This window comes from Eublepharis macularius, chromosome 3 (assembly GCF_028583425.1).
Source record: "Eublepharis macularius isolate TG4126 chromosome 3, MPM_Emac_v1.0, whole genome shotgun sequence".
Taxonomy (NCBI): Eukaryota; Metazoa; Chordata; class Lepidosauria; order Squamata; family Eublepharidae; genus Eublepharis; species Eublepharis macularius.
In genome coordinates, this window is record NC_072792.1 from 152,466,246 (window position 1) to 152,490,020 (window position 23,775).

Genomic DNA, 23,775 nt, shown 5'->3' on the forward strand with positions numbered 1-23,775 from the left:
AGAATTGCACTGCAGAGTCAAAGTACATGTTGCACAACAATAAATGCAACCATGTCCCAACTTTTTTAAAAAATTGGAAGCTGCCATCTTTAGTAAAGGAGTGGTAGGTGATATGCATGTGTATGCATTTGGAATATGCATTTGGAAGTACAACGTGTGTATGATTCTCAGCAAAAAAAGTCGCTATGCAAAGAGTTAAACGTGCACACACAATTTGATCCTTCTCTATTCAGAACTGCATGCTCCAAAAGATACTTTTCGTTTAAAGGAAAAGATAAGTCAAAAGTGCTGTAAAAATTGCATAATCTGCAGTTTGTTCTTTAGTTTGTTCACAGTATTCCTTATTTATTTAGATGTTTATATTTTGCTTTTATCCCCAACAGGGATCCATTGTTCTCCCCACCTCAGTTTTATGATCATAGCAACAACCAAGGTAGGTCAAACTGAGAGATTGAGTGGCCCAAGATCACACACAGTTTCCATAACAGAGGGACATTTGAACGTGGGTCTCCCAGATCCTAGTTTGGCACTGTAACCACTGCACCATACTGGTTTATTCCAGAATAAGAAAACAGAAAATCATATTGATGGGCTATAACGCGAGCAATTTGATTTTCTCCTGGAGTTGTGAACAAAGCCACAAGCTGGGTTCAGCTACTGCTAGCTGTTCTTTTAACACAGCTGCTCCACCCCAACTGTGGCTGCCTAAACAGAAAGAGAAGCTTGAATAAATCAGTGGCTTTGATAGCTGAGGTACAGGTTGCTTCTACATGATATTGTTCTCTCCCCCATTTAACCCTTACAACAACCTTATTAACAAAAACTGTTTATATACCGCCCTTTTGGACAGATTAGTGCCCCACTCAGAGGGGTGAACAAAGTATTTTTCCCATAACAGAGCTGGGGCTGAAAAGAGTGGCTTACCCAAGGCCACCTGCTGAGCTCATGACAGTAGTGGGAAGCCAAACCAGTAGAGAGCTGAATAACAGCCCAACCATTTAACCACTGTGCTTCAGCAATGGTTAAGGTAGGTGGGGCTGAGAGTGTGTATGACTGTCCTGAGGTCATCCATTCATTTCATTTACATTTCTCACCAAGTCTCACTTTCTCAGCCTTTGTCCCCAAGTCTCAAGGTTGATCACACATTAAAAATATAATTGTACAACATACCATACAACCAACACAGCAAATAAACTGGATTTCAACACACACTAAAAAGAGCATAATGATGCAACCACAAACTCAAGAGAACAATGTAATCAAATAGTGTAAGATTATACATGAGTAAATTGATGAGAGGGACTGTAGTTAAATGAAGGCAGCTGATGTACGAGCACAGATTTATGTGTGTCTTCTATGGCCTCATTTGTGGCCCTGTCCATGAGGCTGCCCAACTCCAAGTGGGACCTAGAGAACTCCCAGCATTAAATCTACTCTCCAGACTAGAGAGATCAGTCCCTCAGAAGAAAATGGCTGCTTCAGAGGGTGGACTCTACGTTACTATACCCCACTGAGGCCCATCCCTACCTAGAGATGCCAACTCCAGTTTGGAGCATTCCTGGGGATTTATGGGCAGTGCCTGTGGATGACAGTTTGGGGTGGGAAGAGCGGTCAAGGGCGCTATGAGTGCCTTTCGAAGCTGCCATTTCCCCCAAGGGAAGTGATATCTGTGGTCTAGTGATTAGCTGAAACTCCAGGAGAACGCTAGGACTGCCTGGAGATTGGCAACCCTACCCAATCCTCGGCTCTACCTCAAATCTCCAGGAATTTCCCATTCTGGAGTTGGCAGCTTTGAGTGCAGGAAAGACCCAAGCGCTGAACAAAACTTCTCCCCAAGGACTTGGCTGCAGTTTCAGGTGCTCCTTCCTCGGCAACAGCCGACGCGGCCAGGACTGCGGGCGCCCCTTCTCCCCGAAGAGGCGCCCTGTTCACCCGAGCCGTGCTCCGCCAGAAAAGCGAGGCAGGGCGGGGAAGCCACGGCTGATTCCGGGCAGGGCTCCGCCTCTAGGCCTCCAAAGGGCGCAGGAGGCGCGGCCGGGCCCTGGCCCGCCCCATCACGAGGCCCGTCGGATGTAAACAGCGCACTTTGCCGCTGTGCAGTCAGGCCATGGACGACAGCCTCGTGCTCGCCTTGGGCGGCCTGAGCCTCCAGCCGCAGGCCCCTCGCCGCAGGCGCCGCTTCAGCAAAAGCCTCTACCTGCTGCGAGGCCTGCCCGGCTCCGGAAAGACTACCTTGGCCAGGTAACGCGCCCCCGGCCCCGGCCCCTTGACTCGGGAGCTGCCTTGCGGGCTTCCGCCGTGACTCGGGGCGCCTGCGTTGGAATCGCTCCGCGCGACCCTGTTGGGACTCGCGCACAAAGATTATTCCGGGACGCAAACGAACTTTTATGCCCATGTGAAGGTGACCCTCCTCCCCCCCCTGACGTGTGAACAGAATGTCGCCTGGCATTTGAGTAAATGCTGTAATTCGTTTCACTTTCAGCTGCCATATTGTTGTTAAAGGGATCTTAACCTACCAAGAACAGTTGGTGCCCTCGTTGGGTGGCCGAGAACATGTTACAGCCGGCCTGGAGAACAAGAGGAGAGTCACAGTGGGTCGGTTGAACTGGGGTGGCTACTGCTGGTTCCCCAGTGATCGCCCTCCAGAGGCTTCCCATCTCTCCAATAAACTGAGAAGGTCTTCCGTTTTTATGTTAGTTGTTCCAGCCCTAGTCTTGCTTCCTCTACTAACAGTGCAAAAAACCGGGGCGGCTGTTCCAGTAACGCCCACAAAGCATCTAATCAAGTGGCCTTGTACGTTTGCATCCTGCCGCTCTTCCTAGCAACACCCTTCCCGCCTTCTGGCTGGAATGCCCTAAAGGCTCAGGGATCTCCACTCCTTCCGATGTCTGAACAAGGGAGCTTTGACTCTCACAAGGTTATACCCTGAAAATCTTGTTGCTCTCTAAGGTGCCACTGGACTCAGATCTTCAAATCCAAAAACATATACGTGTGATCTTTTTAAAATTATTGCCATGAATTGACCATTCCGATCCAAACTTTTCTTAGTCTTACAGGATTTTGGCAGTTTATTCTTTCTTCCGTAACAGTAGATAACTAATGAGAATATTTCAGAGAGTTAGTTGGGTGGCTCCTTAATCTAACAACGCTTATAAGCAGAATATCAATCAGGGATCACTAGTGATAATCAGTGTTGCATTGAAAATGAAGTAAATTCAGTGTTTCCAGGTTTCACACTTGTGTATTGTTTTGAAGCAGTTGGTGAATGTGGAAAGGATGTTTGATAGCTTTGAGGAAGAAAAACTCTGATTTTTTTGGTTTTGCCCTGCTGCTTCACATTTTACTAGCAAGGGTTTGAGGCAGGGGGTAAGGTCAGAAATAGTTACATTTGCCTTAAAAAGCATTTGCTGGTATTTTAAGCCAGGACTGCTCAGTTTTGTTCCACCAAGTGGCACAAACCCAGCGTTCTTCTTTCTGAAATAATGGCTGATAAACAAAACGAGGAAGGAAGTTTGCATGGTGTGTTTGGACTGTGTTTAGCAAAGTATGTCATCTGTTATGCTGGACTGCTTTAACCCCCAACCATATGAAATGATACAAGACACCTTTTGCATGCTTTGTATCTTTCTTCTAATTGAGGTAACCCAGAGTATAACAGTGGTGTATCTGCCCCTTCCTGCTCTGCTATCTTTAAAGTAAACACATTTTCCAGCAACCGCACAGCAGAGAGCCAGTGCCTGCAACTCATGTGGAATCACCTTGTTTTGAAATCACAGTGTCCTTGTGACAGTTTGTTTGATGCAAACAGTTTGTCATAAGCAAAGACTCTACTCAGGCATTTAAAACAGATGGCAGGCTGCAAGATTTGAGCTGGTGGCCTGTCTTCAGCTTGGTGGGTTACAAGGCGAGGAAGCCTTTTGTTGTGAACTGGTTCTCCAGAGCTCAGTTTGTCAAAGTTTCTGTCTGAACTGAAACCAAACCAGAGAGTTAAAAAACCATTTATGAACCCAAATCCAATTTTCAATAGGGTTTCAGTGCCTGTTTTATTACAGAAGGCCAGCTTAGTTCCCATGCTCCTTTTGCAGTCTCAGCTCTCATCTGCTATCAACCCATGAAAGAGATATTCCCCAGCTTATAGACTCATAGAGTTGGAAGGAGTCTTACAGACCATCTAGTCCAGCCCCCTACCCAATGAAGGAACAGCCTAAAGCACCCCCAACATTCATCCAGCTGTTCCTTGAAGACTGCCAATGAGGGGGGACCTACCACATCCCCAGGCAGCCGATACCACTGCTGAATTACCCTTAACATGTAGAAGTTTTTCCTAATGTCCAACTGGTACCTTCCCTCCTGTAGTTTAAACCCATTGTTTCAAGTCCTGTCACTGTTTCCAACAGGAACAACTCCCTTCCCTCTTCTAAGTGATAGCCTTTTAAATACTTAAAGAGAGTAATCATGTCTCCACTCAGTCTCCTCTTCTCCAAACCAAACATTCCCAGGTCCTTCAGTTTTTCCTCATAGGGCTTGGTCTCCAAGCCCCTGATCATCTTGGTTGCTCTCCTCTGTACCAGTTCCAACTTGTCCGTATCCTTTTTGAAGTAAGGCTTCCAGAACTGCACACCATACTCCAGATGGGACCTGGCCAATGTGGTATATAAGTGGAATAATGATATCCTGTGATTTGGATGTTATGCCTTTGTTAATACACCCCAAGATTGCATTTGAACCACATTAAATTGTGTGTTATTCAAATCTCACTTTCCCATTGTATTCAGATCTTGTTGAATTCTATCCCTGTCTTCAAGGGTGTTCGCTACTCCCTTGAAGTGGTATCACCTGCAGATTTAATGAGTAATCCTTTTACCCCCTCGTACAGGCCAGGAACTATAGATCAGTTCTCTGAGGGGTTTATAAGTAAATCCACTATGGTGATGCCTCTTAAGGGATAAATAGTAGCATGAATAGTAAAGTCCTGTTCTTGTTAATGTTACTCTGAGTGTCTTGTCTAGGCTTCAAATTGCAGCTGAGTTCTGTATAATTTGCCCTAAGTTCATTGCCCAATTTCCCTTATTTTTTGCACTGTAAGGAAGTCCCTTGGAGTTTCCGTCTGCTATTAGAGAGACACAAGGGCAGTGAGGGTAAGTTGTGTGCTTATAAGGTTGTGTTCTGTAAGGGACCAGTGTAGAAAGACTGCACGCTTAAAAACACTCCCATTGAAGTCAAAGGAGAACCTAGATGTGTGTGTAATGTGCCATCAAGTCACTGCTGACTTATGGCAACCGCATAGGGTTTTCAAGGCAAGAGAAGAACAGAGAGAGTTTGCCATTGCCTGCCTTTTTGTAGGATCCTTGACTTCCTTGGTGGTCTCCCATCCAAATACTAACCAAGGTTGACCCTGCTTAGCTTCTTAGATCTGACGAGATTGTGTTTGCCTGGACAGTACAGTAGCTACAGTGGAGTATAAGATCATGACTAACTCTGCAGCCTAATACAACACAGTGCAAAGAGTTGCCAGGAACACAAATCTTGTATACCATGATGCATGTCATGAGGCATTTCCCCCCAGTATTTTCAGAATTATCAGTAAACTGGAAATTTGATGATGGGACAACCTTGCACAAACAACAAACATTCAGTAACCATGAAGACCAAACAAAAATGAAAAGCAGATAAATACTTGTCTTTACAGGACTCTTACAGATACTCTGCCTTAGGGATCCATTCACAAATTCCTACTAGGAACTTCAATTCTACTTCAACTCCATCTCATATAGGTAGATAAAAGGAGGGTTAACCTTAAAGCAGAGCTCTCCACCCCTTCCGACCTTTAACGTTCCAGGGTATGTAGAGATAACACTCAAATTCATGTTTATAAGGCATCTGCTAGTTGTCTTTCAGTCAATCCCTGTTATCAGGAATAACATTTACTAGTTAAATAAGCTGCAGCTGTTTCCCAACACACCAAAGATACAGGATAGATATGTAGTTTGTAGACACTTTATAAACATGCCAGCAAACTTCTAAATGCAAATTGTCAGACTGTGGCTAAATAAGGTACTCTCTGCAAGATTCCCTTTAGAGGCAAGAATAAGTCCAATGTCTGGCAAAGGAAGCTTTATTGCAGAAAAGGTCCATTATAGTCCACTGTCCTGAATAGGAGACTCAGGATGGTACATGATCATTGTTACCAATGAAGAGCAAGCATAGGATACAGAGTAACAATACCCATCTGGAACAGCCTCCCCCCATAGTTCTCAAAACAACATCTTTCAGTCCTGGGAAGCTGCTCTCCTTCAAGGCCAATGCTTGGTGGAACGGTGTTAGACACAACAATCTCCTCTGGTGGGAATGCTGCCTGGGAACTGGTGCACCTGGGGAGAAAGCACTTAAACACTAGAAGCATTAGAAAATGGAGTCAGTACAGTTTAGATATATACTGGACCTGACATTCTGCCCCCCTTAAAATAGATCCCCCCCTGGCTTATATGGATAGCGAGTATGAAAAGCTTTGGTTAATCTAGGAGCATGAACATGTGCAGAATTCACCCATTCATCGTAACCAGAATCAAAGTCCTTCCAGCGAATGAGGTAAAAAAGCTGGTTTCGCTTGAGCTTAGAGTCCAAGATTTGTTGTACCTCATAGTGTATTTGGTCGTCAATCAAAGTTGGAATGGGTGGAGCTCTGATGTGCCATTTGTTGTCGGTGGGAGCTCTCTTTAGAAGGCTGACGTGGAACGTATCATGCACATGGCGCAGGTTTTTAGGCAAAGTTACAGCAACAGTCACCTTATTTATTATTTTGCGCACAGGAAAAGGTCCCAGGAATTTTAGAGCGAGTTTGCGGCTGGTTTGAGCTAGCTTTAGGTTTTTTGTGGAAATATACACATGATCTCCAGGTTGTAATTCCCATTCGGCCACACGATGGCGGTCTGCGTATTTTTTGTAATCCAGTTTGGCTTTTTCAAGGTGTTTCTTAATAAGAGTCCATTGCTGCGCCGCCTCCCCCCACCATGAAGATACATCTGGCAGTTTAGAGGAATGGAGAGGGGGTGCGTCTAACGGGAAGGGATCGAAGTGAGTCCCGTACACAATTTTGAATGGAGCCTCTCCCGTTGAAGCGTGTACACTGTTGTTATAGGAGAATTCGGCTAGGGGAAGAAGGTCCACCCAATTATCTTGTTGAAAATTAATGTAGCAACGAAGAAATTGTTCTAAAATTTGGTTAGTTTTTTCGGATTGTCCGTCGGTTTGTGGGTGGTGGCTTGAACTGATACCTTGTTCAATATTCAACATTTTCAAAAGCTCCCGCCAGAAGTTGGCAACGAATTGTCCGCCGCGATCCGAAATCACCTTGGACGGAAAAGAATGTAATTTTACGATGTGTTTTAGAAACAGATCCGCTAGTTTTCGAGCGGAGGGTATAGCAGTACAGGGGATAAAATGGGCTTGTTTGGAGAATAGATCTACCACAACTAAAATACAATTGTGTCCTTTTGAAAGAGGTAGATCAGTGATAAAGTCCATGGAGATTACTTCCCAGGGCCTGTTCGGCGTTTCTAATGGTTGCAGGAGGCCCGGAGGTTTCCCTTTCCTGGTTTTTGCGCTGAGGCAAACAGGGCAGGAACTAACGTATTGGGAAATGTCTTTGCGCATGCCCGGCCACCAGAATTGTCTTTGAACTAGGTGTAAAGTTTTCAGGTACCCATAATGTCCAGCAGTGGGAGCATCATGACAGCGCTGCAAGACATCCAGCTTAAGGCTGTCCGGGACATAAAACTTGCTCCCAGCTAGCCAATCCCCCTGTGGGGATTGGGTTAGTTTGTTTCGCGGAGCTTTATCCCCCTCCTTCTCCACTTCAGTTTTGAGTTTCGATTTCCATTCTTGGTCGGCCGGGAGGGCCTGCTTAGCACGGCTGCGAGTAGTCACCACGCCCCCAAGTTGCTTAGGCGAGAAGACCGTGTCGACAGTCTCCGCCCGTTTGCTTTTATGTTGGGGCATGCGCGACAGGGCGTCCGCCAAAAAGTTAGTTTTGCCCGGGAGATAATTGAGGGTGAAGTTGAACTTGGAAAAGAATTCCGCCCACCGCAATTGCTTGGCATTCAGTCTGCGTGGGCTTCGTAGGGCCTCCAAATTTTTATGATCTGTCCAGACCTCAAAAGGGTATCTCGCCCCCTCCAGCCAATGCCTCCAGTTTGTGAGAGCTGCTTTCACTGCAAAGGCCTCCTTCTCCCACACATTCCAATTCCTTTCTGCCTCTGAGAACTTTCTAGACAAGAATGCACAAGGCCGCAATTTCCCATCCTCCCCCTTCTGCAGCAAAACCCCCCCTATCGCCGTATCGCTGGCGTCGACCTGTACTATGAAGGGGGACTGTTCGTTGGGGTGGGAGAGGATGGGTTCCGTTACAAATTGCTTTTTAAGGCATTCGAAGGCCGTTTGGCAATCGGGGGTCCATTGTAGTTTAGCAGAGGGTTTTTTGGCTTGGTCCCCTTTATCTTTGGTTTTCAGCAATTCTGTTAAGGGGAGTGTGATTTGGGCGAAATTTGCTATGAAGTCTCTATAGAAGTTGGCAAAACCCAGGAAGGATTGCAGTTCTTTGCGGGTGGTGGGTGTTTGCCAATCTTGGATCGCCTGTATTTTGGCTGGATCCATTTTCAACCCCTCTTGTGAGATACAATACCCAAGGTAAGTGAGTTCGGTTTTATGGAATTCACATTTGGACAATTTGATGGGCAGTTTATTCTTCATCAAGGTGGCCAGGACCTTTTGTACCATTTGAACATGTTCTTCCTCGGTGTTAGAATAAATTAAAACATCATCAAGGTACACCACCACCCCTTTGTATAGAAATTCATGTAAAACTTCGTTTATCATGGACATGAATACAGACGGGGCTCCCGTCAATCCAAAAGGCATAACTAAGTATTCATATTGTCCGAGGGGCGTATTAAACGCGGTTTTCCACTCATCCCCTGCCTTGATACGAACGTGGAAGTAAGCATCTTTTAGATCTAATTTCGTAAAGATCTTACCTTGGGCCACGACGTTGAGAAGGTCTCGGATGAGCGGTATAGGATAGGCGTTGTTGGTGGACACTGCATTTAGTCCTCGGAAATCCGTGCACAGTCTAAGTCCCCCATCCTTCTTTTTCACGAAGAGAACTGGAGCGGCGTGGGAGCTAGAGGCTGGGCGGATGAACCCTCGTTGGAGGTTGGTGTCGATGAATTTCCGGAGCTCTTCACGTTCATGGAGACTCATGGGGTAGAGCCTCCCTTTGGGTAGTGAGGCTCCTGGTAAAATTTCCACCGCACAGTCCGTTCGTCGATGCGGGGGCAGCGTGTCCGCTTCCTCCTCCGAGAAAGCGTTTAGAAAAGGCCAGTAAGGTTCGGGTATTTGGTTGACTTCTTCTTGGGTAAGGAGGGCCTTTTCTTTCTGAGTAGGGTCTTTGCCCCAGTTTTGATTCCAACGGTGATTTTCACAGTTGGCATGATTGAAGGTAATACATCCTTGAGCCCAGTCTATATAGGGATTGTGATCACATAACCATTTGCTGCCTAGAATTAACGGGTACTTGGCAGTAGAACTGATGACAAAGGACCTCTTTTCCCAATGTTGTCCCATGCCTGTGATCACCGGGATGGTTTCAGTTGTGACCGGATTCATGTTGGTACCATCCATTTGTTCAAAAATTACTGGATTTTGTAATTCCCGAGTTGGTAAGACTAGTCCATTGACTAGAGCTGGGGCTATGATATCTCTTGAGCAACCCGAGTCAATAAGAGCTTGCACTCGAATGTGCATTTTTCTTTCTGGGTTGATTAAAGTCACTGGCATGAATAAAATGGACCCAGGTGGCCGGTTCCGTGCAGGGACGGGCTTGGGGCGGATCTGTCGTTTGGGCCCTTTTACGACAGATCCATCTCGTTTCCCAACTGGGGACTTTCTGGATTGACTTCTGCAGATGGGGAAGCAGGATCGTATTCCATAACTTCTTCCGCTTCCAGCCCTCTTTCTGAGGCTGGCCTTTGGGAAGCGCCGCGGCCTCTGTTTGCTCGTGGAGCTGGAGTCGGGCGTTGGAGCGTAGGGAACGGAGCAAGGGTTGGACGCCGTAATTGAAGCGGAGGTCTTTGCACAGGCCGGTAGGGGCATTGTGCTGCAAAGTGACCAGCCTGTCCGCATTGCAAACACAGCCCTTGTTGCCATCTAGCATCTCTCGCTCCACGGGTGGCGTAGCCAGCTCCCCGAGCTCCCTTCTGTAAGGTCAATGGTCTTCTTTGTCCCGTTTGTTGTTGTTGCTCAACCAAACGGACTTCTAAAATGCGATTTTCCACTTCGCAAACAAGTTGAATCCAACCTAACAGCGTAGGGGGATTGTCTTGCATGAGGGCTCTGTCCAAAAGTCTCGGATTAAGTCCTTGTTTGAACAGAATAATTTTTGTGGACTCCTCACACCTGGGGCACTTGGCAGCCAATTGTCGGAATTTCGTGATATAGTCTCTCGCTGCCATGCTGCCCTGCTTAATGGCCTGCAATTCTGTTCGGGCCCTGGTTTCCTCTAAGGGATCTTCATATTGTGCTCTAATAGCATCCACCAACCCCTGGAGAGTATCGAGTTCTGGGGCCCCGATATTATATAGTCCTACGTACCAGTCCGCTGCTTTCCCTTGTAAGCGGGAGCCGAGGTGTTCAATTTGGCTGGCCTCGCTGCCGAAGAGGTGTCCCCACCGGTTGAAGAATTGCACGACTTGCACTAGAAAAAAGCCCAGTTTGGAGGGATCCCCATCAAAAGTGGCGTCCAGTTTCACCCAACCCATTGGGAGGTCTTGCCTCGGAGCCGGGGCTGGGTAGAAGTCCGCCGGAAGCCTCAATGGCACTTGAGGTATGAGGGGACCCGGTTGTGCTGGCGGTGGCCTCACCGGTTGAGCCGGGGGTGCCGGCCTCGGCTGGGCTGGCGGTGGTGCTCTCGGCTGGGCTGGCGGTGGTGCTCTCGGCCGAGCTGGTGGCAATGCCGGAGGTGCTGGCCGTAGCGGTTGAGGTTGGTGCGGCGGAGTAATAATCGGCCGCTGAGGGGTGGGTTGGTGGGGTCGCAGTGGTGTAGGCCCCATCGTTTGGTTCGGAGGCGGTCTTACGGGCTGTTCCAGTGGCAAACGTATCGGCTGCAGCGGCGGGGTTAGTTGTGGTCGAAGCGGAAGGGGCCGCAGCGGCGAAGGCCGAATGGGTGGAAGGCCGCGCGGGCTTGCCCCTCCAGGCGTTGTTGTTCTGGGAAGCGTCGGCTGGCCTTTTGGCGCTGGTAGACCATCTCCCGGAGGTTGCCCGACGGGAACAGTTTCGCGCGGTTGACCAGGGGCTCCCTCCCCTGATGGAGCCACGGGTGCTCCCGCTTGGTCCGGCCGGACCGTTTTAGGGGAAGTATGGGGGGGTATCACCGGTGTATCACTTGGCTTTTCCTCCCCTTCCGTAGGCCTTTCAACGGGGGTTTCGTCTGGCGGCACATCCCCTCCCGTGATAGGAGGCTCGGTGGGAGTCTCACCGGATGGCACAACCGGGTGGTCCCTTCTCGGTGGAGTTTCTCGCTGAGTGGGAAATTCCTTGGGTTGTTCTCCCGATTCGCCAGGATAGGTGCCCCCCTCGCCGGTAGGCGACGACCGCTGCTGAACTTCCTCCATCGGATAGGAGATGACACTTTGAAGGGTAGCTATCTGTATCGCCATCTCTTCAGGAGACAGTCTTTCCCCAGCCCCCATTGAGGAAATTAAATGAATGGCGTGAGCCAAACGTTCCTCCATATCCATCAGCTTAGCTTCTAATTGTTGTATACGACTTGGCCCTGGTTGTTCGCTCAGGGAACCTTCATTCGCTGTACTCACCGGGGAGAAAGGGCCCCACGGAGGAGGGTCCCCTTGGACTATTCGCGACCTCGCGGCTAGAATTCCCTTGGCCATACCCGTCACGGCCGATATGCTGGTATCTACCGCATAGGTGCGACCTCGTATCTGCTCCCAACTTTGTTCCGGGACTTCCGTTGGCTCCTTCCACGGGGCAAGTTCGGAATAATCCCAACTCAGGGCGCCTCGGCGAGACGTGTCCCCCTCCATCTGCTCAAACGTCCTGTTCCAATATCGCCATGGTTGGCTGCTACCTAGTTCCGGAACGGTTTCTAGGCTTCGGCGCCCGTCCATCGAGACTCGTGGATGGAGTCCACCTGCCCGGCGCTCTCTGGTTTCTCGGGGCCTGGCTCCCCACTCCGACGGGGTGGGCACCGAGATCAAGGGGAGAGCGGTTGCTTTCGGCCTTGCCCCGAGATTGCTTTCGGTCTCGTTCCGAGTACTGAAGTCGATGAGAGGCAAGGTAGAAGTGGAGACTCCGGTTCCGTTCCCGGTTGCTCCCAGCTCCTGGGAGTCTTGGGTTTGCACCGGTTGATTGTCGGGAGACGCATACGGATCAAACAAAGGATCCCTGTCCGGGACAACCTTGGATTCCGCTGGGCCCGACTCAGACATGATTGGTAACAAAATGTCAGACTGTGGCTAAATAAGGTACTCTCTGCAAGATTCCCTTTAGAGGCAAGAATAAGTCCAATGTCTGGCAAAGGAAGCTTTATTGCAGAAAAGGTCCATTATAGTCCACTGTCCTGAATAGGAGACTCAGGATGGTACATGATCATTGTTACCAATGAAGAGCAAGCATAGGATACAGAGTAACAATACCCATCTGGAACAGCCTCCCCCCATAGTTCTCAAAACAACATCTTTCAGTCCTGGGAAGCTGCTCTCCTTCAAGGCCAATGCTTGGTGGAACGGTGTTAGACACAACAATCTCCTCTGGTGGGAATGCTGCCTGGGAACTGGTGCACCTGGGGAGAAAGCACTTAAACACTAGAAGCATTAGAAAATGGAGTCAGTACAGTTTAGATATATACTGGACCTGACACAAATAAACTCTCACCATGCACCAGTGAATGTGGTAGGAGAGCGCAGATGTTTTTGTGGGTTTATGATAGGCAGCTTTTCTGTCTGCTGTTCCTGTTGTCCACACATTCATGACTTGCAGATTATAAGCCAAGGCAGAAACACCGGAGACTGCAAGGAGAGTTTCACTTCTAGTCTCTGCAATGGATGGGTGAGAATTGTCTTGAAGCCTTTGTTATTTTCCCCTACAGGGAATTCCCTGCTTGCTGACATCCAAGGAGCCCTGGTGGGACTCCTGTGATTTTCTGTGGTGTGGTAAAGATGGTAATGAAATGGACAGCTTATCCAGGATTCATTGATGAAGATAGCTGTTACTTCTCCATCATTTTGTTCATGCAGAAAGCTTCCTGTGTAAGGCTGATTCACTTCGTAATAGATACTTCCTGACATCTGAGGGGTTGCTAGCAGTGAGGCACATAGAACAGAAGAGCCTGTAGGCAATAAGCTCCTTGTCTCTCTTACCAACCAACCGCTAATGAGCATCTAGTTGCTGAAACTATTTGCTGCAGCTCAGCAGCTGCTGCTGGTTACTCAGCACACCCTGACATTATTCCTTTTGCCAAACAGGCAACCATTCCCCACACAGGCTGTTTCTCACTCCCAGTGCCATCTAGAACAAAAGCAAGGGCTGCAGTAGTTATCGGCGAGAAGCCAGCTACTCCTCTGTCAAAATCAAAAAGAGTCCAGTAGCACCTTTAAGACTAACCAATTTTATTGTAGCATAAGCTTTCGAGAATCAAGTTCTCTTCGTCAGATGCATGGTACAGAAACTGGTCAAATATAGAAGAGGAGGGGGGAGGAGGGGAGGAGAGAGAAGATGCAATTAGGGGGGGAGAGGGAGGATGCAACCAAAACATTCCTTTGCTAGTAAATGTAAACATCTCCTTTTGGTGTGGAGATTAATTGGCTTGTGTGAGGCTTCAAAGGAGTTTGCCGTGTTGGTTTGTAGCAGCAAAACTTGATTCTCGAAAGCTTATGCTACAATAAAATTGGTTAGTCTTAAAGGTGCTACTGGACTCTTTTTGATTTTGCTACCACAGACTAACACGGCTAACTCCTCTGCATCTACTCCTCTGTGGTACTGTATGACTGTAAAGCCACTTACTGCTCCAGGAAAAGGAAATCTTCAAGGCCTATAGGGAGTGTAGCTGGGATGCTTGAATAATCAGAATGTGAAGGGAACAGCAGGCAAAGGTTTTTTTATGGGACTCAAGGGCTTCTTAGAGATGTTCCACAGAAAAGGAAATGATAGACGTGACTAGCAAGTGAGAAACGTGCTGGTTTATGCCAGTTTACTAAAACCCGATAGAGCTCCTGTGTGCCACTTCCTAACAATGGACTAGCAACAAGCAACGTTTGGGCTACAGAAATATTGTAAGATGTTAACATGCCAATTGTCAGTAATATTAAGATGCATAGTTTCAGTTATGCAAATGGGCTTTCTTTCTACTGGCTCTTCATTGATGTGAATTTTGGTATCGTTTGGTCCAAGGTGCCTTCCTCCAACATAAGGGCCTCTTAAGTTGGAGGAAGGCTCTGTAGGCTAAAGGAAAGAACTTTGCGTAGGGTGGTAGGATAGGGTTAGGATCCCTACCCCTATCCACTCTATGCCATCGTCCTCTTTTTGTTCTGGTGGGAGTCCTGTGATTTTCTATGGTGCGGTAAAGATGGTTATGAAATGGACAGCGTATCCAGGATTTGTTGATGAAGATAGCTGTTACTTCTCCGTCATTTTGTTCATGCAGAAAACTTTCTGTGTAAGGCTGTCAGAATTCACTTCCTAATTGATGTTTCTCAATAAAAGCTGCACCTGCAGTACCTGTTGTGTCATTCTTTTTCTTGAGGGTCAGTTTTGATGTCTCCGGTGGGTTTGTGTCATCACTATTTGAGGCTAAGGGTCTGCGTCATACCTGTGGCCTTGCCTTTGAAGCACTATCAAATATGAGGATTTGTTGCCCTCTCTACCCACCCACATGTGGCAACCTAGCATTTAGGCCACAGACATTAGAAAAGATTGACAAGATACTGTAGGAAAACAGCCACCAGATGCTGGCAGTCGTCCGAATGAAATATCGGTGCATGTCGCAAGTCTTTTTGACTTGCTGTAACACTCTCAGAGGCGTGTAAGTGTCATCCTTGTTCTGCAAGCAAAAATCTTTAATAAATGTAAACAAATATTAAACTCTAATTAATGCATATGAGTCTATTTTTTTAAACTTAATTAGGGAGGTGTCGCCAATATAACATTAGTAAAGTGCATTTTGCAAAAAAACCAAAAACCTCATCTTGTGTTTTCTAAGGAATTATGCGGGAAGCAGACATCAGAACAGCTAAGTATCCTGTGTGTATTCATTCATTAAGACCTTCCAATATAGAGTATTGTATTTGCAAAATAAAGTGTTTCAGTAACCCATCACTTCTCCTTGTGGATTTTTTGCTTCTTCAGGCAATTGAAACGTGAATTTCCCAGTGCAGTAATTTTCAGCACTGATGACTACTTTTTCACAGAGGATGGCTCTTACATATTTGATCCTGATTGTCTGGAAGATGCACACAAGTGGAACCAGAAAAGAGGTAAGTAAATCCCATCCTAACCCTTGTGGTTTGGACTTTGCTTGACACTTTTATAGTTTTATGGATGGCTTCATCTGTTACACTTTGTACATGACACTTGCATTTCTATATCCTGGAAAGAGGGTCTCAGTACAAAAAAGGTAATACCTGAAGTAGTCCTTACTATGCAAATGTCTATTTTGCTTTTGCACTGTTCATAAATATAACATAGAATTGATTAAAACACAACTACTAATATTGGTTGCCATGCCCTTTTAACTTATATTGCTGTTTTACAGTGCAGATGTTGCAAGATATTTGATGTTCTATGAGGACTTTTAAAAAGTTGGATCTTGTAGCTTTCATTGACTTTTGTACTGCTGTTTTTATTGTTTGTTTTATGCTGGAAACTGCCTCCGGTGACTTATTTAGACAGCATGGAATAGAAATATTTAAACTAGATAAATATTAAGTATTTATTAACTACAATCTTATAACATGGGGGTTAGGTGGAATGCATGAAAGCTAACACTTGAAGGGCTTAAATTAATTAGACGCTTAAGAGAGTTCCTTTTGGCCAGACTAATAATGATTTGTATAGCCTGTGCCCTCAATTTACATTGCTGTTGAAATCTACAAGGCAGATGTATACCCACTATCAATAAACAGACTACACCTTTTGTTTACATGTTGTTTGTTTCCCAGTAAGTTTTCTTCTCTTTATCTTTTCCTGGTAGAAATTACATTGCCCAGCATAGCCACAGGAAACCTGTACTATGAAACTTATCAAATTGAAACTTATCAAATAACTCTCAAATGCTAACTGAAAAGGACCATAGGAAGTAGTGGTCACACATAAGAAGGGGAAAATCCCACAACCCCCCTTACTGCTACAGTCCATGGTAATTTGGGATTAATTTACAAGCTGCTTAAAGCAGAGATGGCCAACTGACAAATTTACCAAACCATAACTAGTACAGTTGTAACCAATATGTTATCAAAAACTTTCTACACATCTTTCACACAAGAAAAATAAAATTGTTTTCAGAAGTTGCATGGGCAGTTGCATCTGTTTCCTACATGTTTTTGCAGTGCTCTGGCTATGTTCAGGAAGACGAGCTCTACAGCTACACACTGGTAGTGGCAGTGGTTTTAATCTGGAACCCTAAAGGGAGGAGGGGGCAGTTGCTGTGGACTTTTGGACCATTATTTTAGAGATGAAAGTGGTATGAAAGTTGCAAAGTTTTCTGCAGTTTTTGGGTGATGAAACTTGCCCAGAATCTTTTCCATTTCTTATTTGGAAAGTGTTGGTTTGTCCCAGTTTTAATTCTGGTGCAAGACAGAAGAGGGTCCCTTAGGACTCCTGAACGGTTATTCTGGGCATCATGGAACCAAGATGAACATTTACCCTGTACAAGTTAAAAACTTGTAGGATGCAACCCATATTCGATATTAATGTGGGCGAAAACTATGAAGCCAAAAATAAGAAGCAGCAAGCGTGTAACAAGAATAAACCAGACTGTTTCTAAAGGCTATCTCACCACTTCTGCAACATAAGGTTAGTTACCAGAGGCTAATATAGGACAGCTACATAGATACAGGATGACTGGTTCCACCAATTGTTTGGTCTTTTAAAACATTTACATTATTATGTTACAGCACGTAAAGCAATGAAGAATGGGAAATCCCCAGTTATTATTGATAATACCAACATCCACGCTTGGGAAATGAAGCCATATGTGATAATGGTAGGGAAAATTATGCCCTGTTGACATTCTTAATGTTTAGCTGTGAGATAAGCAAATATCCCTAGCTGCTGAGGGAGGCAGAAGAGCTGCAGGATTCTGTTACAGATGTAAACATATATCAAACCTTAGAATTTCTGTAGAAGAAAAATACTTTGTCCAAGGCCAGAAAGTCCCTGAGGTGGGTTATCTCCTCCTTTTTAATTATTGTCAAGCTCCACATTTTTATTATGGTAAACTTTTGGCAGCATATCTTAGCACTGAAACATTTTCTCATTTTTCTGAAGCCATAAATAATTCTAAAGGCATATATCTGTAAATTAATCCATTGCAGTGTATATGAAAAAAACGCTGGTGATGTTCAGAGGTTCTCCATTGCTATCTATACCAATGAATAGCACACACAAAAACAATTGGCATGGCCAGCTTTCTGTTTCTGAGCGCCATGGTGGCGTAGTGATTAGAATGTTGGAGTGGGATCTGGAAGACCCAGGTTCGAATTCCCACTCTGGCAGGGAAGCTTGCTGAGTAACCTTGGGCCAGTCACACACACTCCGGCTCTTCTACCTCACAGATATAAGCCATGCTCCAGCATATAAAAAGAGTTCCATCTCTTAAAAGAACTCTTGGCTTCTTACAGATATTTCTTATTTTTTCGAAAATAAGCAAAGTATCATAATTGGTTGCAAAGCAATCTCTTTCTCATAGGCACTGCTGGTGCTGTGAACCCAGTGTTCACACCAGTTAGATGACTTATACTTTGAATATACTTCCTTCAGCTAACATACAGAAATGAATTGTGACTGGTATAGGCACCTGATTGAACCGTGCCCATGACATTACTCATGGTGAGACATCTTTTGTACCTTCCTGTGCATATATAATTTTTGGTATTTCAGAAACTGGAAATACCACTAACAAATCTACTTTGATTGTAGAACTTCTACATCATTCTGCTAATTCCCCTTCTTTTCTTGTTTGATGCAGTTTTGACTGCTTTAATGTTTTAACAGGGCAGCTCCTTCAGTGACCATGTATCATAACCCGCTTTATTAAGACCACAGAATTTATAGTGTGCTGCATGTCTAACATACTTTGCTGCTTTTTGTGAAGAATATTTTTTGTCAGAAGTTAGCAACTCATCAGAATCACTGTCCACAATGGATATTTTTTGCTATCATGTTTTCTAATTTAGCTTATTGACTGGAAATCTCATAAAATTGAAGATGGAGAATTAACAAGAATTAATCTTTTGGGAAACCATCAAATGCCACCCCAAATGTTTTGTTTTAACAGTGTGGCCTGTTCCCTATATTATTTTGGGCTGCAGTTTTGCTAGAATTTCAGCATGTTATTTCCAGTAAGATTAATTCAGATTTCCACAAATTGTAGGCAATACAAAGTCATCAAGAAGTAGGACTTCTCTGTTTGTCAGCTGTTCAGTTCTGTAATTGTGAATAGCTGTGCCATTAATTCCACCCCCCACCCCCACCCCCGGTGATAGTAAAAAGTAACATGGGAAATGCTATACAATATAACAAACAACTTTAAAAAAAAAACATGGATTACAAGCTGCATTTTTTTCTCATCAGGCACTTGAAAACAACTATGAAGTTATATTTCGAGAGCCAGATACACACTGGAAATTCAATGTCCGTGAATTAGCAAGGTATGCTTTTACCATAATCATATAATATTTTATACATTCAGATAAAAGATAAAGAAAACATGTTACCTGGATGAGATATAAAAACATACTGGATATTTGATCTTTTGTTGCTTTTTATCTCCTTGTAAATCTTCATCAAATTCTTAACATCTCATGGTATTTCAACACACACAAGTTAAATGTACATTAACACGACCTGAGTTCGATCCTGGTGGAAGCTGGGTTCAGGTAGCCAGCTCAAGGTTGACTCACACTTTCATCCTTCCAAGGTCGGTAAAACGAGCACCCAGTTTCCTGGGGGTAAAGTGTAGATGACTGGGGAAGGCAATGGCAAACCACCCCATAACAAAAAATTTGCCAAGAAAACTTCGCAATGCGACATCCCCCCATGGGTCAGTAATGACTCGGTGCTTGCACAGGGGACTACCTTTACCTTTAATAGTTGATACCGTGACATGAAAAACAGAGTTAGGAATCCAGGAAGTGGCTGAACATTAATATCACTAAATTACTCTTTTAGCGCACTATTGAAAGAAGAAAAATGTGATTTTTATATTCCACAAAATTCCTATAGAAAATTTCACTCTGTACTGGCTGAAGTTATAGAACTAAAGTAGTCTATACTTTAACCGTATTGGGCTGGATCTTACAGTTCATAAGGGGAACTCAGCTTGCAGAATGGAACTTTGGGGAGGTTATAGGGAGAGCCAGGAAACACTGCCTGTGGGTTTCAGGGGATGTCCAGAATCCCCGTGATGTGGGGATTTGCAGTAGGAGGGAATTGGCAAAAATTTCACTGCTGGTGGAAGTGCCCTTATGCCTTTTGACACTTTTTCTACAGACATAATAGCCACGGTGTTCCAAGAGAAAAGATACAGCGGATGAAAGAACAGTATGAACATGATGTTACTTTTCACATTGTGCTTCATTGTGAAGAACCAGCAAGAAATGGCAACAGGTCCCGTGGAGTTCACAACACTGGAAATTTTTCCAATCCACGCACTGCATTATCCAACAGAAGAGCTCACAGCCATTCCACAAACGAAAGATCATTTAGTAGGAGAAGTGATTTCCATGGGGTCTTTTAGTGTTTTTACCAAGTTGTATAAGATTTTGATGTATGTTTTTACAATTTCATACTATAAATATTTGTATTTTTCTACTGAACTAGATTTACATTATAATCACCTGTTCCTTTCAAACCTTAAAAAATCCAAAACACATACACGCACACACGTTTTAGATTTTTCTGGCTACAGCTATATATTACATAAACACTTTTGACAGGATGCCTCCTATTAGGGCTGTGTATGTGATAAAGCACCACAGTAATTAGTGTTATCAATTATTTCAATTACTACAATACTTGTAAAAGTATTTTGTTAAGTCAGTATGCTCGTATAATAGTGGTCAGGGAACAGCTCCCATACATAAAATTGTCACTGGTGTTTTTAACGTATTTGGTTTTTAAAAGCATGTGCATAAATGATACCTCAAATAATCATTGTTAGTTTACTAATAATGATAATTGTAGTGAATTTTCATTCCTGTGATTTGTTTTTGTTCATCAAGTTTTATATCTTGCTTTTTGACCATTAAGTCTAAAAATGATTTACATTTTGATATATAATTTTAAGGTCTGCATACATAGTCTCCAGTTTCTTACATTGTCTCCAGTTTCTTTCACCCTCAGGTTTGCCTCAGACTTGCTTGGTAGCTGCATATATCTGGAAAATGATAGTGGGCATAAAGAATTCGTGTCACTTTATTCCATGTCATTGGCCTCAGCTCACAGTGGTTACTTTGGTGAAGACCAGCCACACATGCCACTTTTTGGAACATATGCTGGGGACTGCCTGCCCCTGTTGTAGAGCTTTATCAGATTTCCTTCCTAAGTTTACTTACAACATTTATCTGTGGCCTCTCCTGCTTGAGGCAGTAAGTCCATTTAACTATATACAATACACAGATTGTATGTTTTCTCACTGGCACTAAGAGCCAGTGTGTGGGGACTAGAGTGATGGATTAGGATCTGCCATGGAAGCTCGCTGGGTGACCTTGGACCAATCACAAACTCTCAGCCTAATCGACCTCACAGGGTTTGTTGTGAGGGAAAAACGGAGAGACTGCTGTAAGCTGCTTTGGGGCACCATTGGGGAGAAAGATGGGGTATAAATAAAGTAAAAAAAATTAAAGAATGTAATTAATTGGATATCCCCATTCCTCAGGACCAACTCTGTTTTACATTCCATATTAAGTGTGCTGTATTTATGTTTCCAAACTGACATTTGCCTTTGGTGGCCTCATTGCCTCTCTGCTTTTCAGTCTGTAAGCTGCTGTTTATATCCTCATATAGATTTCCTCTCTGCTGTTCCAGCATTATTCGTACTGTGGGTTCTTCCACTATTTGTCATTTCTCATTCTTATTTTTACTCCCAACACTCAAGATTTGTTCATACCCAACTCATGGTAGTTTGTAACCAGGGGGTGGTAGAGGTCTGAAACAAGCACAACAGTTCCATTTGGCAGTAATATATTTAAAAGTGCATGGAACAGGGAAGAAGGCACAACTTTAAAAATTATATGTCTAGAGGTTAACTAAAAACTAATGGAGGCATAACTGACCCTTTTTCATTAACATTCAGTGCTAAGTGCTTTGTGCCTTCTTCCTGTCTTACATTTATCTAAAACTCTTAAAAACCTTTCTCCTCCACTTGTCCACCATAAACCCCAAGTGCTGCTCTGTGTATTTGCTACATTAGCCCCTAAGCTCTTCAAAGCAACGAACCCCTTTTTACTGATATAATGAATGATATAAAACAGGGCAATAAATAGCTATCCCCGAAGGCGATGTTACTTCAGATGTCTTAACATAGCTAGGGTTTTTTAAAAATTATCGTGACAAAATGAGTCAGTCTGCATTTCTGTAGCCAATTCCTTACATTCTATAAGATTTGTGCATTTTGAATATTTTTAGCATTTATGTGTTTTATGAATTTAACACAAGCTTGGATCTTTTCATTTTTAATCTTACCCTACTGTGATTACTGTTTTAAAGTAATTAAGGGACCCAGTCATATTAACTCTTCAGAACAGTATACAGATTTTCAGAAAACAAAATCTAGGAAAATCTAGGAAACTTGTCTCAATTGTAAGAAAAATTCCAGAAATCACCCTAAAGTTGTTTGCTTTGTAACTGATTAATTGGTTCTAATAAAGAATCAGAAACCCTTTAACTCTTTGACTTTTTTAAAGGTTTAAATCCTAACACGTATTAAACTGAATTGAATTACCAAAACATAGTAAGTACGTTGGCTAGTAATAGTTTGTTGTGGAATCCATGACCCACTGAAAGATTACTAGGAATCTAAACCATAAAGGTGGGATGGGGGCATTAATCAGATGTTTTACGTAAGTAAATGATACCAATAACTTAAAATTAGCACTATTGCTAAATTGGTGTCAGATCATTGGTTATCAATATATCTCATCCTCAACATGGCCAAATCTGTGGATACTTAAATTCAGAGCCTGGCGCTGCAAGCAGACAAGGAAGATCTTTCTCCAAAGCTGAAAAAAAGCCCCAGGTTTGCAGAAAAATATTTTAAAAGTACCACAACAATATTGCCAGCCATTAAAGCCTTTGTTTCTGTCAGTAAAAGGCAGGGGACGATGCCCTTTCAAGGGCTGTTTTGGCCTTTGAGGGGAGGACGCACCGGGGCCAGGCCTGGCAGCAACCACCAGGTGACTTGCTACCATCCTATGTAATAACCCAGGCCCACCTATTTGCAACTGTTCCAACAGCAGTCAGTCATGATAGCCAGCACGGTACAGTAGTTAGTTTCAGAACAGGTGAGCAATTCAGATTTAGTATTCGGTAAAAATTACCTAATTGTGCCTGATTTGGTACAATTTGTTATTATGGAGCTTAAATCTGTATTCTCAAATTCGGTAATATGGAACTCAAGCTTACCAAACTAATTCAGTAAAATTTGGTAAACTTCGGGAATCACTGCTGGGCTGTTCCTTGCAGTTGCTTTCCTAAGAAACAGCAAAGAAACACCTGCTTCCTGCCTTTTAAAACCAGATTAGACAGGGGAATGAGACTGAAGGGAGGGAGAAGAGAGGAGGGAGGGAGTGGCCAATCCTTGCAGCAGTTCTCCCCAATGGGATTTTCAAGGAAAGCCTTTTTAAAATGGCTACAAGGAGTTAAATTAGGAAGCTTGCCTCAGCCTCCATTTTGCTCTTGCCTGGAGATTGAGAGACACTGCTTCTGTCGTGGGTCAGTCAGGCAAAGCCCGCCCCGATGAACCAGACAGCTTGGGGGAAGAGGACAAAACAACCACAGCAGGGCTCTACCTTCTGCTATAAGCAACATGTCTGTCTCAGCCCAGGACACACCATCTAGCTCCACATGAGCCACCTGGCTCCACTGGAACACAGGCAGAAGAGGGTCCAGTGTGAACGACTGAAGAGGTGATGAAGCACGCAATTAGCAACTCAAAGGCACATGGATTGAGAGCATGGGGAGCACACACACTGACCAGGTGCAGCTTGATGGCGAAACATGCACCTTGGCAATAACGTATGTGTGTATGTGGGGTGGGGGGAGCTACCAGCAGTAGAAGCAAGGAGTCGAATCATCCACAACCCTGCTGCCACTGAACCTGGATCTGCCTAGCCCCTGTGACCTCAGATTTCCTTGGACTATGACCTTGTACTGCTTTTGACTGCAACTGGATCCTGCTGCCCAATGAGAGGATTCGTTGCTGCTGCTACCCGTGCTGATACCTCCTGCACTGAGGACTTCTGCTGGTGCCTGGTTTGAGAATCATAAACT

General features: G+C 44.5%; 1 protein-coding gene across 3 annotated transcripts; it reads left to right on the plus strand.

The window, feature by feature from the left end:
• The first annotated feature begins 2,061 nt into the window (after window positions 1–2,061).
• N4BP2L1 (NEDD4 binding protein 2 like 1) lies at window positions 2,062–22,171 on the plus strand. 3 transcript variants are annotated; one of them, XM_054973350.1, is made up of 6 exons: window positions 2,062–2,241; window positions 2,483–2,692; window positions 15,415–15,542; window positions 17,181–17,269; window positions 18,859–18,935; window positions 19,777–22,171. In XM_054973350.1, the coding sequence occupies exons 1-6, from the start codon at window positions 2,108–2,110 to the stop codon at window positions 20,021–20,023; spliced, it is 885 nt and encodes a 294-aa protein (XP_054829325.1). In that variant the 5' UTR covers window positions 2,062–2,107; the 3' UTR covers window positions 20,024–22,171. The 3 variants fall into 3 exon arrangements, with proteins under 3 accessions (XP_054829325.1, XP_054829326.1, XP_054829327.1); XM_054973351.1 differs by having other exon boundaries at window positions 2,483–2,677; XM_054973352.1 differs by lacking the exon at window positions 2,483–2,692.
• Window positions 22,172–23,775: the final 1,604 nt, after the last annotated feature.

Excerpts from the sequence above, each read along its gene's own strand:
- N4BP2L1 (XM_054973350.1), top strand. The coding sequence starts at position 2,108 with ATGGACGACAGCCTCGTGCTCGCCTTGGGCGGCCTGAGCCTCCAGCCG. Across the intron at positions 15,543-17,180 it reads CAAGTGGAACCAGAAAAGAG|CACGTAAAGCAATGAAGAAT; the intron begins GTAAGTAAATCC and ends ATTATGTTACAG. Across the intron at positions 18,936-19,776 it reads AATGTCCGTGAATTAGCAAG|ACATAATAGCCACGGTGTTC; the intron begins GTATGCTTTTAC and ends CTTTTTCTACAG.